The sequence below is a fragment of the Melospiza georgiana genome, chromosome 2, assembly GCF_028018845.1.
Source record: "Melospiza georgiana isolate bMelGeo1 chromosome 2, bMelGeo1.pri, whole genome shotgun sequence".
Classification (NCBI taxonomy): Eukaryota; Metazoa; Chordata; class Aves; order Passeriformes; family Passerellidae; genus Melospiza; species Melospiza georgiana.
This window is the reverse complement of record NC_080431.1, coordinates 59,669,008-59,682,464: the sequence shown is the minus strand read 5'-3', so window position 1 is coordinate 59,682,464 and position 13,457 is coordinate 59,669,008. Positions and strand designations below refer to the sequence as shown.

General features: G+C 38.8%; 1 protein-coding gene across 7 annotated transcripts in view; it reads left to right on the top strand.

Moving 5' to 3' along the window:
• Nucleotides 1-13,457, top strand: part of FRY (FRY microtubule binding protein) — a 224,315-nt gene that overhangs the window by 174,249 nt on the left and 36,609 nt on the right. For all 7 annotated transcript variants that reach the window (XM_058019112.1, XM_058019111.1, XM_058019115.1 and 4 more), the window contains 8 exons: nucleotides 1,835-2,020; nucleotides 3,975-4,173; nucleotides 4,756-4,877; nucleotides 5,707-5,894; nucleotides 6,829-6,923; nucleotides 8,604-9,205; nucleotides 10,784-10,881; nucleotides 10,974-11,144. In XM_058019112.1, the coding sequence (XP_057875095.1) occupies nucleotides 1,835-2,020; nucleotides 3,975-4,173; nucleotides 4,756-4,877; nucleotides 5,707-5,894; nucleotides 6,829-6,923; nucleotides 8,604-9,205; nucleotides 10,784-10,881; nucleotides 10,974-11,144 (1,661 nt within the window). The remainder of the gene's footprint in view (nucleotides 1-1,834; nucleotides 2,021-3,974; nucleotides 4,174-4,755; nucleotides 4,878-5,706; nucleotides 5,895-6,828; nucleotides 6,924-8,603; nucleotides 9,206-10,783; nucleotides 10,882-10,973; nucleotides 11,145-13,457) is intronic.

The following is a 13,457-nucleotide window of genomic DNA, read 5'->3' as shown; positions in this document are numbered from 1 at the left end:
GCTGGTAACTGATTTAGTAGTAACTAAAGTGAGATCACAGCTTTCAGGCTTCAAGGTCAGAATAACTTCCTCTAGAGTTGTTATACCTCCTGTGGAAAATTTTTCTATTCTGCAGTAGAGCTCTTGTGATGTTACAAGGAAGCTATGCCACACATTAGCCAAAGGTATGAAGGTAATTAAAAGTATTGCTATCCTGTTAGAATAGGATAGCAATAGTTCACGCAGGCAGATGCATCTGATTGAAAAGCAGACTGGAAACTAGTATGTTGGCTAGCTGGAGAGCTGGTGTCCTTTAATTTATTGGAAGAAGTGAGAAAATATTAAAATGAAAGAATTTTGCAATGTCTGTGTGTTTAATAGGTTATTGAATTGTTTGTAGTACTGTGGGTGAAGCAGGCAGGCAGACTGCTGGTTTGAACTTGCCTATCTCTGGTGCATGAAAATCACTGCTGTTTAAAATCTCTTTTGCAACCAGTGTGAAATTAGTTGAACACTAGACTCCTTTCCCATGGACATGTGTCCCTGTCACAGAAGGTTACCCTCCTTGGAACTCTTACAGGTTAAAGAAGTGACCAGCCCTGGCCAAGCACAAAGACTGAGCTGTCCTTCTCACTTCCCAGTTGGCAGATCTGTGCCAATACTTTTATACAACTTAGGGTTTAATAGGATTTCAGCTACCACTGTTGCCAATGTAGAATTTATTTTCAACTAAAAAACCTTTTTATATCCTTTGAAATGTATGTTAAAACCAGATAGGATGGGTTCATTATCTCCTGGCAGGTGGAAGTAGATGGAGAAATGTGAATAGGAGCAGAAACCTTAAGAAGCTGAAATAGAGGTGGGCAGGATGGCCACAGTTCTTTTGGAGGAGGCTGTTGCCAGATGAGTAAGACCAAGGGTCATGGGACCTTCAGAGAATTGCCCTTAGGAGCCAAAGACACAGTGTTGAGACAGTAGCAGTATGAGCAGCATCATTATTGCAGGCCAAACAAGAACCAGCATGACTAGAGTATATTAGAAAATGCCTGACTTGAAAGATCTGTTGGCTGCTGCCACACAGAGTAATGAAGTAGCTGCTTTTTTGAAGAGGGACATATCCTGAGAAGAGAGGAGTTGAGGAAGAAATAAGTTAACTTTTTCAGCACTGAAACTACTCTTAAACAGAAGAGAAAGTATGTTCAAATATACTGCAGGGTACTGAAAGAGAATTGAAATGAGATATACTAAAACAGAGTGCAGAAATATCTGTTTCCATTGTATTTGTAATTTGTGAACTATTCTGGCTGTTTTAAAATCTTACAGCTGACAGTAAACCAAATCAGAGTCTTTCAGTGCTAGACCTTCAGTTTGAGTTCTGCATGCTGAGTTAGGGGCTAATGTCTCATGCTGCTCACTGGTAGTTGAAGTTCTTTTTCAAATGATTTGTCTGTCAGTTCCTTTTTTAATAAATCAGTATCTGCCTCTTACAGTTTGCAGTAATTCTAAAATTGTGCTAAAAAAGTCAGATACTGTGGTAAGCAATGTAATTACAACCACCATGAAGAATACCTCATCTTTAGAGGTTTTTCAGACCTGTCAAATTAACTGTAGTGAGACAATGTGTAAAGCTGTATTGCCACTCTTTTGTTGTACCTCACGTGTGGGACTTCAGCCTGGAAACTAAATATACACATACATTTAAGTGACAGCACTGGTAACTATGTCTGGAAATACTACATCTTTTGTTTATTTGCACTGTTATCATGAACTGCCTTGGAATTTTTGCTATTTCTGGAATGTGAACTTGTTTATTATTACTTCATATTCAGAGATTGCTGTAACCTTTTCTTTTTAGGTCTTGACCATTACCGCCCGGAGGTCTTTGAACACAGTAAAAAGTTACTGCTTCACCTTTTGATTGCATTATCTTGCAATAACAACTATCAAGCCATTGCATCTGTGCTTCTGCAGACCAGAGAGATGAATGAGACCAAGACTCTGACAGTACAACCAGCATACTTGCCTGAATATCTTTACACAGGTAATGAAGACAAGGAGAGCACTGTATCATACTGTCAGGTTTTGATAAGTCAAAGTAATAAAGTGGCAAATATGAACAGTTCCCATTAATACTAATTCCACGTGAACTACCCTAGGGATGCATGCAATTTATTATTAGACAAATTTTCATGATATTGAAAAAGTTATCTAATGTAAGGCAAAAATATGTAATGCAGTATTTTAAAATTAATAGGGCTAATAACTTCCTGATTCCCCCCTCAGGGATCCAGCGCTACTTTAAATGAGGACAATCATTCCTCACCCTTAAAAGAAATGCATAAATAATTCCGACACAGGAAGAGCAGCAAGAATGTGCAGCTCAGATTTTCCATTATTAAATTAAGTTTCACATGATACACACCCTCCTTTATATCACTGATACATTGCATTTCTGTCCTGAAATCTCTTTCTACATAGGAGTCTACCTTCAGACCTCTGCTGAGGTCAGTGTTCTATTACTTTTAGCAATTTACCGGTTTTTAAGGAGTTGGTTGGAACCAATTTGTAGAAAGCTGCTAGTTAGATTTACCGCTGTCATACAATACTATTAAAAGCAGGTGTTCTATTCCATTTTGGAGGAATCACAGAACCAATAAAGAGTTGTGGGTGTAAGATTGGTTGTCAGTAAGAGGGTGAGGAACTTTACCATACAGTAAAAAACTGAAAAGTAAAGGTTCTCATATCAGTGCCATTTCCATGATTATTTAGGAAGTAATAGGTAATTTGGTTTTATAAAAAATATTACATAATAACTTATTACTATTTTTTTCTGAGACACAACAAAATTATTTTAAATTAATGAGCAGAAGGGATAGGTATTCTAGATTGATGAACTATTTTGGCCAAAGATACTTCATTCTGAATAACTTCTGTGAAAAGTTATCTCACAATAATTTCCTGTTGGGAGTTGGGTGGGTTTCTTTCCCAGTGCACATCTATTAATTATTAAATACAGAATAAAATTTTTCCATTAAAATTATATTACTGCTTTTCTGCCAAAATGAAAAACTGTTTTCATTCTTGGTCTAAAAATGTAATTGGTACCCTGATTCTGGCCCTCTGGAGTTCCAGAAGTTATCAAGACTTGGTATTTTGGTCTGGTTTTTGAGAAGCTAATAAAAAGACTGAGAGTGTAGGTGAGTAGCTATAGCAAAGAATCCTAACTGAAAATGCTTCAGCTCAGGTTTGTTCCATGTAATGTCAGGCAACTAAATTAAGAGTCTTCTCATTTGCAGTGGATTTTGTCCTTCTCCCGTTTTTCTCAGAAGGCAGTTTTTTTCTGTTGTAGGTACAGCCTAAACATGACTAGAAGTTTAACCTTAAGAAAATAGGTCTTGGTTTCTAATCTTAGCTCTGAAACTGTGGCAAGCTTTTGATCTAGCAGAACTCTTACTCAGGTGTTTCATCCTAATGCTGAAAATATTTTGTATGACGAGTCCAGTGGGTAAAGTTACTAAAGCTGTTCAAAGAAGCCACACTTGTGACTTGATTTCCATTACATTTGTAAAATTAGGACAGCATAATCGTTCTAAAAATTCCACCCAGCAGTTTTTTTCCATATCAGACTAGGCCAGAGAAGTGAACTTTGCATGCACTTTGCCAGCTTCTAAATTCACTTTTTAAAAGTCCTACTTCTGAATGTAAAGAATATTCCTGGAATATTTGTTTTCCAAGTACTGCTGTCCTTGTGCAGTAAAAACAGAAATCTTGACTTGGGTAGTTTTCATTTTACTCTGGTTTCTACACGTTTAGAAACAAAGTACCATTTTCACTCCCATCAGTATTTGAGGGTTGTGTTCTGCAGGTTTTCCCCGTGTTTCCCAGTGGAAGGTTTCTGCTGCTGACTCTGAAAAGAGCTGCTTGGCAGACACTTCCATCTGCAGAGCTGGCCCAACAGTGCATTCCACCTTTATCTCCTCCCCTTTGGCTGGCAGGTGGCTTTGACTTTCTGCGGGAATACCAGTCCTCTCCAGTGCCAGACTCCGGCTTGAGCTCCAGCTCCACCTCCTCCAGCATCAGCCTGGGAGGCAGCAGTGGAAATCTCCCTCAGATTACACAAGAAGTTGAGGACGTGGACACTGCTGCTGAATCAGATGAGAAAGCAAACAAATTAATTGAGTTTCTGACAACCAGGTAATGCAGATAAGCAGAGGATACGTTTGTACTCAAAATGCACACTTTCATGAAGCAACTTAAAGGAAAATGACTGAGCTCTAATAGTAATTACAGACAGACCCCATTCCTCTTTTATTGATACTTACAGTGGTGGATAGGTACTGAAAAGCACTACAGAGTCAGAAAAAAATGGAAAAAAAATCTTACCTGACAGAAATAAAATGTTTAATTGACTGATAGTTTATGTACAGAAATGAACTAATAGAAGAAGCCAGTTTCATGGCTTCATTATAAAATTAGATGTAAAGTGCATAGCGAAACTAATATTAACTACCAGCTACAGCCAGCAGATTCTAGACACGATGTTAAATTGAGAAACAGGGATTTGTTTATGCTGCTCTCTACACAGCACAGCTTATATTTTAAAATACAACATAGGAATATTTATTTACTTTTATTTAAAATTATGTTTGGTTGCATGTTTCCCAGGTCATGGACTTCTAAACATCAAAGTACCTGTGTAGATTACATATTTTAACTGATTACATTTATTTCAGATAACTCAAAAAAATTTTGTACTTTGTTATGTATTTCTTTAAGGGCATTTGGTCCACTTTGGTGCCATGAAGATATCACTCCCAAAAATCAGAACACCAAGAGTGCTGAACAGCTCACTAATTTTCTGCGCCATGTTGTATCTGTATTTAAAGATTCCAAGTCAGGTAGTAAATATTTTCTTTTCATAACTAAAAAAATATTCCCTCATGGTCACACTTAATGTTTGTCCTGTGACTTAGTACATCTGCTTATGCAGAAGCACAGTAAATATGTCTTAACAAGGATGTATGACATATGAAAGAATTGCTTTAAAACAATCATGTTAGATTAAGCTGTTCCTGAGTGTTGAATATTTCTTCAAAGCTGTTGGTAGAAAGCCTTTTGATTGATTCTGCCAGATAAAATCTCCTCTGTGTCCTGTTAGCAAAATACATCACAGCTTCTAAGTAAATATACTTTGTTAAATTTCTTCTGGCAATAAAAGTTTATTTTTCATTTATTATGGTTTTTAGAACATAGGGAATGTGCTGATTGCATGTTGAAAACCAGCACAGTCACTAATTAAATAATTTCCAAGATCAAAGCAGAATGCAGCATCAGTATTTATATTAAAGACCTTATCCAAAGTCTTCTGAAGCTGACGGAAAGACTCCTAATTCAGTTTGACTTCAGGTTTGGGAGTTTTCAGAAGTTACTGTTGCTGCCAGCAAGAATACTGGATGGCTTGAAAGTTTGTCCAGGAATTTAAAAAAATAAGTCAGATTATCAATTTCATACTCCAATTTTTTTTCAGTTAATTTTCTTGCATTCTGTGCAAAACAAATGTAGAATTCACCAAACCACAGATGTTTCTGCACCTCCATTTCTCAGTGTCTGCAACACACACTAATGAGCATATCCTCCTCACAGAGTAGGTTCAGCCTGTTTATGACCCACAGTAAAGTCTGTAATAAAAAAGGGGGGGAAAAATTGACATTCTGTTCTTTTGCTTAGGTTTTCATTTGGAGCAGCATCTGAGTGAAGTTGCTTTACAAACAGCTCTTTCAAGCTCTTCCAGACATTATGCTGGTCGCTCTTTCCAGATATTCAGGGCCCTAAAGCAGCCCCTTTCTGCACATGCATTGTCTGACCTCCTGTCAAGATTGGTGGAAGTTATTGGAGAGCATGGAGATGAGATTCAGGTATGCATGTGTAAACAATGCTTCTTAGAACTGTTGATTCTGTGCTTACTTAATTTAAAATTACCATTTTACAAGGTGTTCTGGAGTCGTGATGAAGAGTAGAATGTGGCCTCAGAAAAGGTTACTTCTGAGTTTGCTGAAATCATATGTTCCTTAGCTACGCCTTCATCAAGCTGTGACAATCTTACAATAGTTCTAAAGAGAACAACTAGAAAATTTTAGTAATTGTCACTCAAAATGAAATATTTGTGATGAACATTTTTACCTTTATAACTTCATTAATTTGGGTTTAAGGAATCCATCATCTGTCTGGTGATGTAATCTCACAGCATGAAGTAGACACTGTCTCATTCCTCAGAAGTTAGCATGTTTAGGAGTAAAGAAATCTGCACCATCCATAATAATACAAAGCTTACATTGACTTAATTTGATACAGACCTTTCACAGCACTATGATGTTCACTCTGTTTAGCTAAACAGACTGAAATTTTACAATCAGAGACTATTTTTAGCAAGATTCAAGACTTAATAAAGAGAAATACTGGCTCTCAGTAAGAAATAGACTGACATCTCCTCCATATTTTATTTAGGTAATGAAACTGCCACAAGATGACAGTAATACTCTGTCACAACTGCTTGTGTAGAATTTAAATCAGTGACCTGCAAGTCAGAGGTTCAGTGTGTCATTACCAATCCCTTGATGAGATATGTGCCCTTCTTGCATACCTTCATAGATCATTCAGAGCCAGAAAATAAAACATACTTGTAGGGACATTTTAATGTTCAGGGCAGTGGCTTTGATATGAATGTTGGGCCTTTTTTTCAGGAGAAATTATAGATTTCAGTAGGAGCCTCTTCCTTTTATGAACTGAAGATTTTTAAATGTAACTTTTTGGAATGTCTTTGTTAAAATGCTTAACCTCCTGCATTGGTAGGGGTATGTAATGGAGGCACTACTTACTTTGGAAGCTGCAGTGGACAATCTCTCTGACTGTTTGAAGAACAGTGATCTTTTGACGGTGTTATCACGGTAAGAATCTGTTCTTCTAACTGTATTCTTTTCAATATTTTATGACATTAAGTGTGCAGTTCTGCAGTCTAACAGCAAAAAATAATTTTGATAAGACTGACCTCATTTGTAATCTTCTGAGAATCAGACTATGAGCACATTTCTGCCAAATTTTGCCATAGTTGAAATAATGAAACTTTACAATGTGTTGTAAATTCTACCTTACTGCCACTTGGCTATAGTCTACTTTAGCATCCTTTAAAAATATTGTATTTTTGCACCTTTGTGTCATAAACCTGAAAATGTATCTGGGAAGGAGCACGGGTTCTGTAGTACTGGTTTCATGCAGCATGTCATTCTCAGGTCAAGTATTCCCCAGGAATAAATTATCATGGCTTCTTCTCAGTAAAACTAGGGAGGATTTTTGTGTAGACATGGATTTTGTTTGACCATCTTTAAAGTGTTGACCATCTTTATAAAACCCTTGGCCTGAAAGTGGACCTTTGCACATGGAGAGAAGTCACAGGCTCCCTCTGTAACGTGGCTGTTCATAGTACTAAGGGACATGAATGTCTATTTGACTCCTAATAGTAGCAACAGAACAGGTAAATAATTTTTTAAAATATCCATAAGTTACCATGCTTTATGTGCAGCACAAAAATACCAGGGCTGTCATTTCTGAAGCTGTAGGCAGGATGCTGTGCCATGGCAGAGCCCAAGGAGTGACTTGGAACAGAATAGAGAGGAATAAGTACACTTCTACTTCCTAAACTAAGAGCTGTTTATCTTTCTTTAGTGCACATTTCAGCAAAGAGAAAGATGGAACAAAGAGTAGGAAACACTCCAGAAAGCAGTGGGATGCAATATACTTTACCCTGACACTTGGTTCCAAGATAAGATTCTCTTCAAGTACTATAGACAGTAGAGACTCATAGTGTATGAGGTAGGAATGGGATCAGAGTCAGGAATTAGCTGTTCTCCAGAGCAAACTTCCCTTGTGTGTATCAACACAGCAAGTTCCTCTGTGCAGATAATTGATGGGTATTGTCTGGATCATCATGGGGTAGTGCATGAGGAGGCATTAGTCATTGAAATTGAAACACCTACACTTTCTGTAAACATCTTGAAGAGATCTTAGGATACAGGCAGGATAGGATGCAATGACAACAAATTTTCAGAAGGACCTGTATTGGCAAGTGCCTGTGCAACCACATGACAGGTTTCTTGAGGATAATCGGGTATATTTCTGGTTCTGATAAAGATTCTTCTGCCCTCAGTTACCCAGCAAACAATTGTGAATTTGCCTGCCAGCTGTGCCAAGTTCAGAGCTTGCTCCATTGATGAGGGCATTTTAAAGAACAAAGTTGTTTTCAGTTCTGCCACTGTCCCATTGGGAATTGCCATAGGTCATTTCACAGCTCTGTATTTCTTATCCCCATGTCATTCTTGCCTATGTAGACTGTAGGCTGTCCTGCTCTGGTTTGGTGCAGTGCCATGTGAATCTCATCTCTGTCAGGTCTGTGAGCCTGAGTCTGTCTTCTGGAAAAAAAGAAGGCAGGCTGCAATAGATGCTTTGGTGTTCTATTTCTCCCATTTAAATATTTATTTACAGTCTGAAAAATACTTAGCTTGCATCTAATATGCACCCTTTCAAGCTGTGCATTCACACAGTGTAATGGATGTTTTAAATCTTGGTTTCAGTTCATCTTCACCAGATTTATCATCGAACACCAAACTGACCGCAAACCGGAAGAGCACGGGGCAGCTGAATATGAATCCTGCAGGCGGCAACACAGCCACTGCTGAGCGGAGTAGACACCAGAGGAGCTTCTCTGTACCCAAAAAGTTTGGAGATGTGGACAAATCCTCAGACCCACCACGCAGTGCCACACTAGACAGAATTCAGGCATGCACCCAGCAAGGCCTGTCCTCTAAAACCAGGAGTTCATCCTCTCTAAAGGACAGTCTCACTGATCCATCCCATATTAACAATCCAACCAACCTACTGGCCACCATCTTCTGGGTTGCTGTGGCTTTGATGGAATCAGATTTTGAGTTTGAGTACCTAATGGCACTGCGGTTGCTGAATAAACTTCTGGCTCATTTGCCACTAGATAAAGCTGAAAACAGGGAGAAGCTAGAGAAGCTGCAAGGGCAGCTGAAATGGGCAGACTTCTCAGGACTTCAGCAGCTGCTCCTGAAAGGATTCACTTCCCTTACTACCACTGACCTCACACTCCAGCTCTTTAGTTTGCTGACACCAGTGTCTCGAATATCCATGGTGGATTCCTCTCAAGCTATAGGTAAAACCATTATGGTCTCCTCTCTTTCAATTTCTGTTGCATTGACATTTGGTCACAAACCTCATTCAGCTGTCTGAACAAAACCAAAAATAGCAATTTTTCTTTCTCTTTGAATATAGCATAATGCACTTTTGCTTTCAGCTGGGTGAGCTTTTTTTTGAATTTCGTAGAAATAGTGACCTGTTTCTAGAAAGTGAATCCATTGCACAAAAAGGTTTTGGAGGAGAGAAATCATGTATTATTTAGCATTTAATTTCTAGGTCTTAAGCATCAAATAAGGTTTCTGATTGGTGACAAAGTAAACATGTAAGGAGATACTGTCAAAACTTCTATTACCTACTTTGGTCAGTTTTTCTGTTCAATTGTTTTCAAACTGTGTCAAACTGCTTGATTTTAAATTAGTGTTTCATGGTATTTTCTCTAAAAATATAAATATCGAAAACTCTTGTACACTTCAGATAAACTACAGTAGCACAATAGTGAGTGAGGAGAGAGGCCTGGGTTATAGGGAAATAAGACAGCATTTTGAAATTCCCCATTATTTAGCTGAGGTTGTGGCCACTTCTTAATTATATTTCTTGAGGAGAGTTTTTGCATTGTTCCAGATTTTTACTCCTCTCTTTTGGTCTGAAACACAGATACTAAGACAAATGTCCAGGCTTGACAATTAAGTCATAGCAAGCCTAGACACAGCGTAGAGGAATGAATGCCATGAGCAGCCTGCCCATCTCTAGGCACCTGTGTGGTGCCTGTGTTCCAGGCTTTGGTTGGGCAATTCACACACTGAATTGCTGTGACAGTACCATCTGGAGGCATCCTTCCTTTTCCCTGAATACAAAGGAAGAGGAGGGAAACCATGATGCTAATTTCAGCAACTTGTTTAATTGTGTAGAATGAGAGGGAATGAACAAATTTCACAGAACAAATTCTTTCTTTTCAAAAAGCAGATTGTATCCAAATACAATTAGTCGACTTCTGGGCTCCCACCTGAGCTAGAGCAGCTTTTGTTATAGCTCTCTGTTACAGCTGCTGCAGGTATTTCATCAACCACTTTGAGCTATGAGTTGGTGCAGAAGATCTGAATCCCAGTTCCAGACAGCACTTAAGCTAATTACAGCACTTGGAACTTGGTGCATTTTTATTACCTTGAACAGTGTAAAACAGTGGAAGCTGTGCCTGGCAGCTGACCAGAACAGTTGTTTATTAATCAATGCTCACTGAATTTCTTTTTGTGTTTTAGCAGCTGTAGTGAAAATGCCACTGGTTAAGACTGTCAACAAGCCAGTTAAGTGGAAAAGAGAAAAATTATCTCTAAGAGAAATGGGTAGTAGTGTTCGCAGAAATAAGCTCATGCTTTACAAGAGTATTGTTGCCTAAATGACATACTGGATTTTCAAATTAAGGCCCCTTTAAGACAAATGTGGCTTGTCCAGTGGTATGACCAACTAGACAGGGTCTGTGTGAGTTTATGGTAAATGTTATATTGAAGCTGTGACCTTCCATGAAACACCAATTTAAAGATCACTGTGGCTCTTGCTGTCCAGAATATGTATTTTATTCTGTATTTTCTTGTTCTAGGATTTCCACTGAATGTTTTGTGTCTCCTGCCCCATTTAATTCAACATTTTGACAGCCCAAACCAGTTTTGTAAAGATATAGCCGAAAGGATTGCTCAGGTATCAAAATCATTTGCTGTTTTGTACATCCTCAAACCTTGTAAATGCAGTTGCCTTGTTCTTGAAATGTTTTGATGTTTATATTTAATTAGGTTTGTTTGGAGGAGAAGAATCCCAAGCTATCAAATCTTGCACATGTCATGACCCTTTATAAAACACACAGCTATACAAGGGACTGTGCTACCTGGGTAAATGTGGTTTGCCGTTACCTTCATGAAGCATTTGCTGATATTACTTTGAGTATGGTTACATATCTGGCTGAGGTAAGTTTTCAAAAACTTTTCACTGTTCTAACTCTTCTGTTGCCCAGCAGCCCAAAGAGATGAAATGTGCCAGCAAATTATTGGGAGCTCTGCATCTGTTATTTATAATTAAAAAATAAAAGCAGAATTTGGCAGAAAAAAACATAATTACTTTAAAAAACAATATTTAACACTAAAACAATAGCTGATACGTCTTAAAGCAGATTCCTTCATTAGCCAGTTGGATTTTCCACTGTGAAAGTGAGAAGAAACTGGACATTTATTTAGATCCCATTGAGGAAAATCAGAAGACTAACTCCACAATGGATTTTCCAGCATAGTAAGATACCATCTGATATAAGGATCTAGTTCTTGATACAAATTTGTATGCGTTCTGCTAACACTAAATGAGGTCATCTTGCTGCAAAGGTTTTCCCATGTTCATTTTCACCTGTGGAGTTTAGTGCTAATGCAGTGATGTTACTGGGGCTCCAAGGTTCAGTTCTGCTCTTTAGCACAAAGCTGCTTGATATTGCCCCTCTTGTTGTCAGATCACTTTCAGGACAGCATTTTATTACAGGGTTCTCAGATTTATCTCTTCCCTGCTGAGCTGCCTTCAGTCTCCCCTCTCATCCAGGGAGAAGACAGTTCTGCAATCACAGAATCACAAAATCATTTTTAGGCTGGAAGAAACCTTTGAGATCATCAAAGGTCACCAAATCTAACTCTGCCAAGTCCACCACTCAACCACTTCCCTCACTGCCACATTTACACATCTTTTAAATATCTCCAGGGATGATGAGTCCACCCTTTTTCTGGGCAGCCTGTTCCAATGCTGGGAAACTGTTTTCATGAAGGAATTTTTCTGAGCAGTTAATCTAAACCTTCCCTGGCCTGAGACCATTTCCTCTTATACTATCAGTTGGTACTCTGGAGAAGGGGTTGACACCCACCTCTCTACATAAATTAACTAGCATCTGCCAAAGGATCTATAAAAACCCCTCAGGCATCTCTGATACTGGCTAGTCACAAATTTGCAAGAGCCTGAAAAGCCAGGTGCTGCTCCCATGCTCATTTAGGCTCCAGAATAAACTAGGCCCTGCCATGTCAAGCTGCTTCCTCACCTTACTTGCTCATGGAGGCTCTAAGCAATCATTCGTGTGATCTTTAGTGATGGTGAAAGCCATTTAAGGTTCCTGTAGGAACCTTAAACAGGACCTTGAGGTTTTTCATTCTCTTTTCAAGTCCAAATGCTCTAGAGAGCTATTAGAGCTCTTGATGACATTGAACCCTCCAGAGTCAAGTGTCTTCTTCACAGTGGAAGCTTGTATTCCTAATAAAAATATGCTATTAAAACTATATTTGTAATAAAGAAATGCTGTAAAAGATGGAAATGTTCAAATTCTTTCTCTGCTTTCCCAGCCTTCAGAAAGCAGTTGCCCCTCTGTTACCCTCAGTGCTGTCTGTACGGTCACTAGTGCTGCACCACCTCCACAAAGGCCATTGCTCCCGATCCTGCTCCCCTTGAAATGGGTTGAGACATGCATGTGGAGACTCTTTTCTGCACGGCTTCCCCTTGCTGTAGGTTGGCACCACCTACGGTATCCACAGCAAGCCAGGCAGGCTTTTTACTGTAGTTAAGACACATTCCTCACATAGCACCAGCAGCAGCAGGATGAGAGAGTTGTAAGCACTGACTTCCTTTCTTTGTATTTACATTGAGTACAGCTCTGTTGAGTCATGTCTGGAGAATATTTATATGGGCATAGAGTAGCTGCCAGTCTGGTGGTGTTGCAAAAGACAAGAAACCATCTTATTCAGGCTGCTGTGGCCTTGAATGTTTTTTTCCCAACCTTCAGAATGTTTGCTCTTTTCTTCTTAGTTAATCCCCAGATCAGGATAAACAGTGTGCCCCTGTTTCCTATAAACCAGCTGTGGGATACACTGTCAATTGGTGAAGCCTAATAGGTCAACAGCCTCACTGGGCAACCTGCACTTGAATGTTAAAGCCACACACAGCCTCAAGCTTTAACATTCCTGGTTCAGTCCCCAACCCTTGGGACAGAGGGATATTGTGAGACAGGCAGTGCTTAAGAATAACAAAGGAAATTGTATTGCAACAGTGACCCTTTCAAACACAGGTGTACCTTCAGAAGGAGACACTGTACTTAATTTAAGTACTTAAATTAAGACTATGAAAAGAAATGCTCTCAGCACAGTAAAAGTAAAAGTTTCAATTATTGCCACTCAGATAAAATTTTGTATTTAACCTGTTCAATGGGAAGTCATTACTTGTCATCAAGGAGTATGATTCCAGCACAAAGTAAAATATTT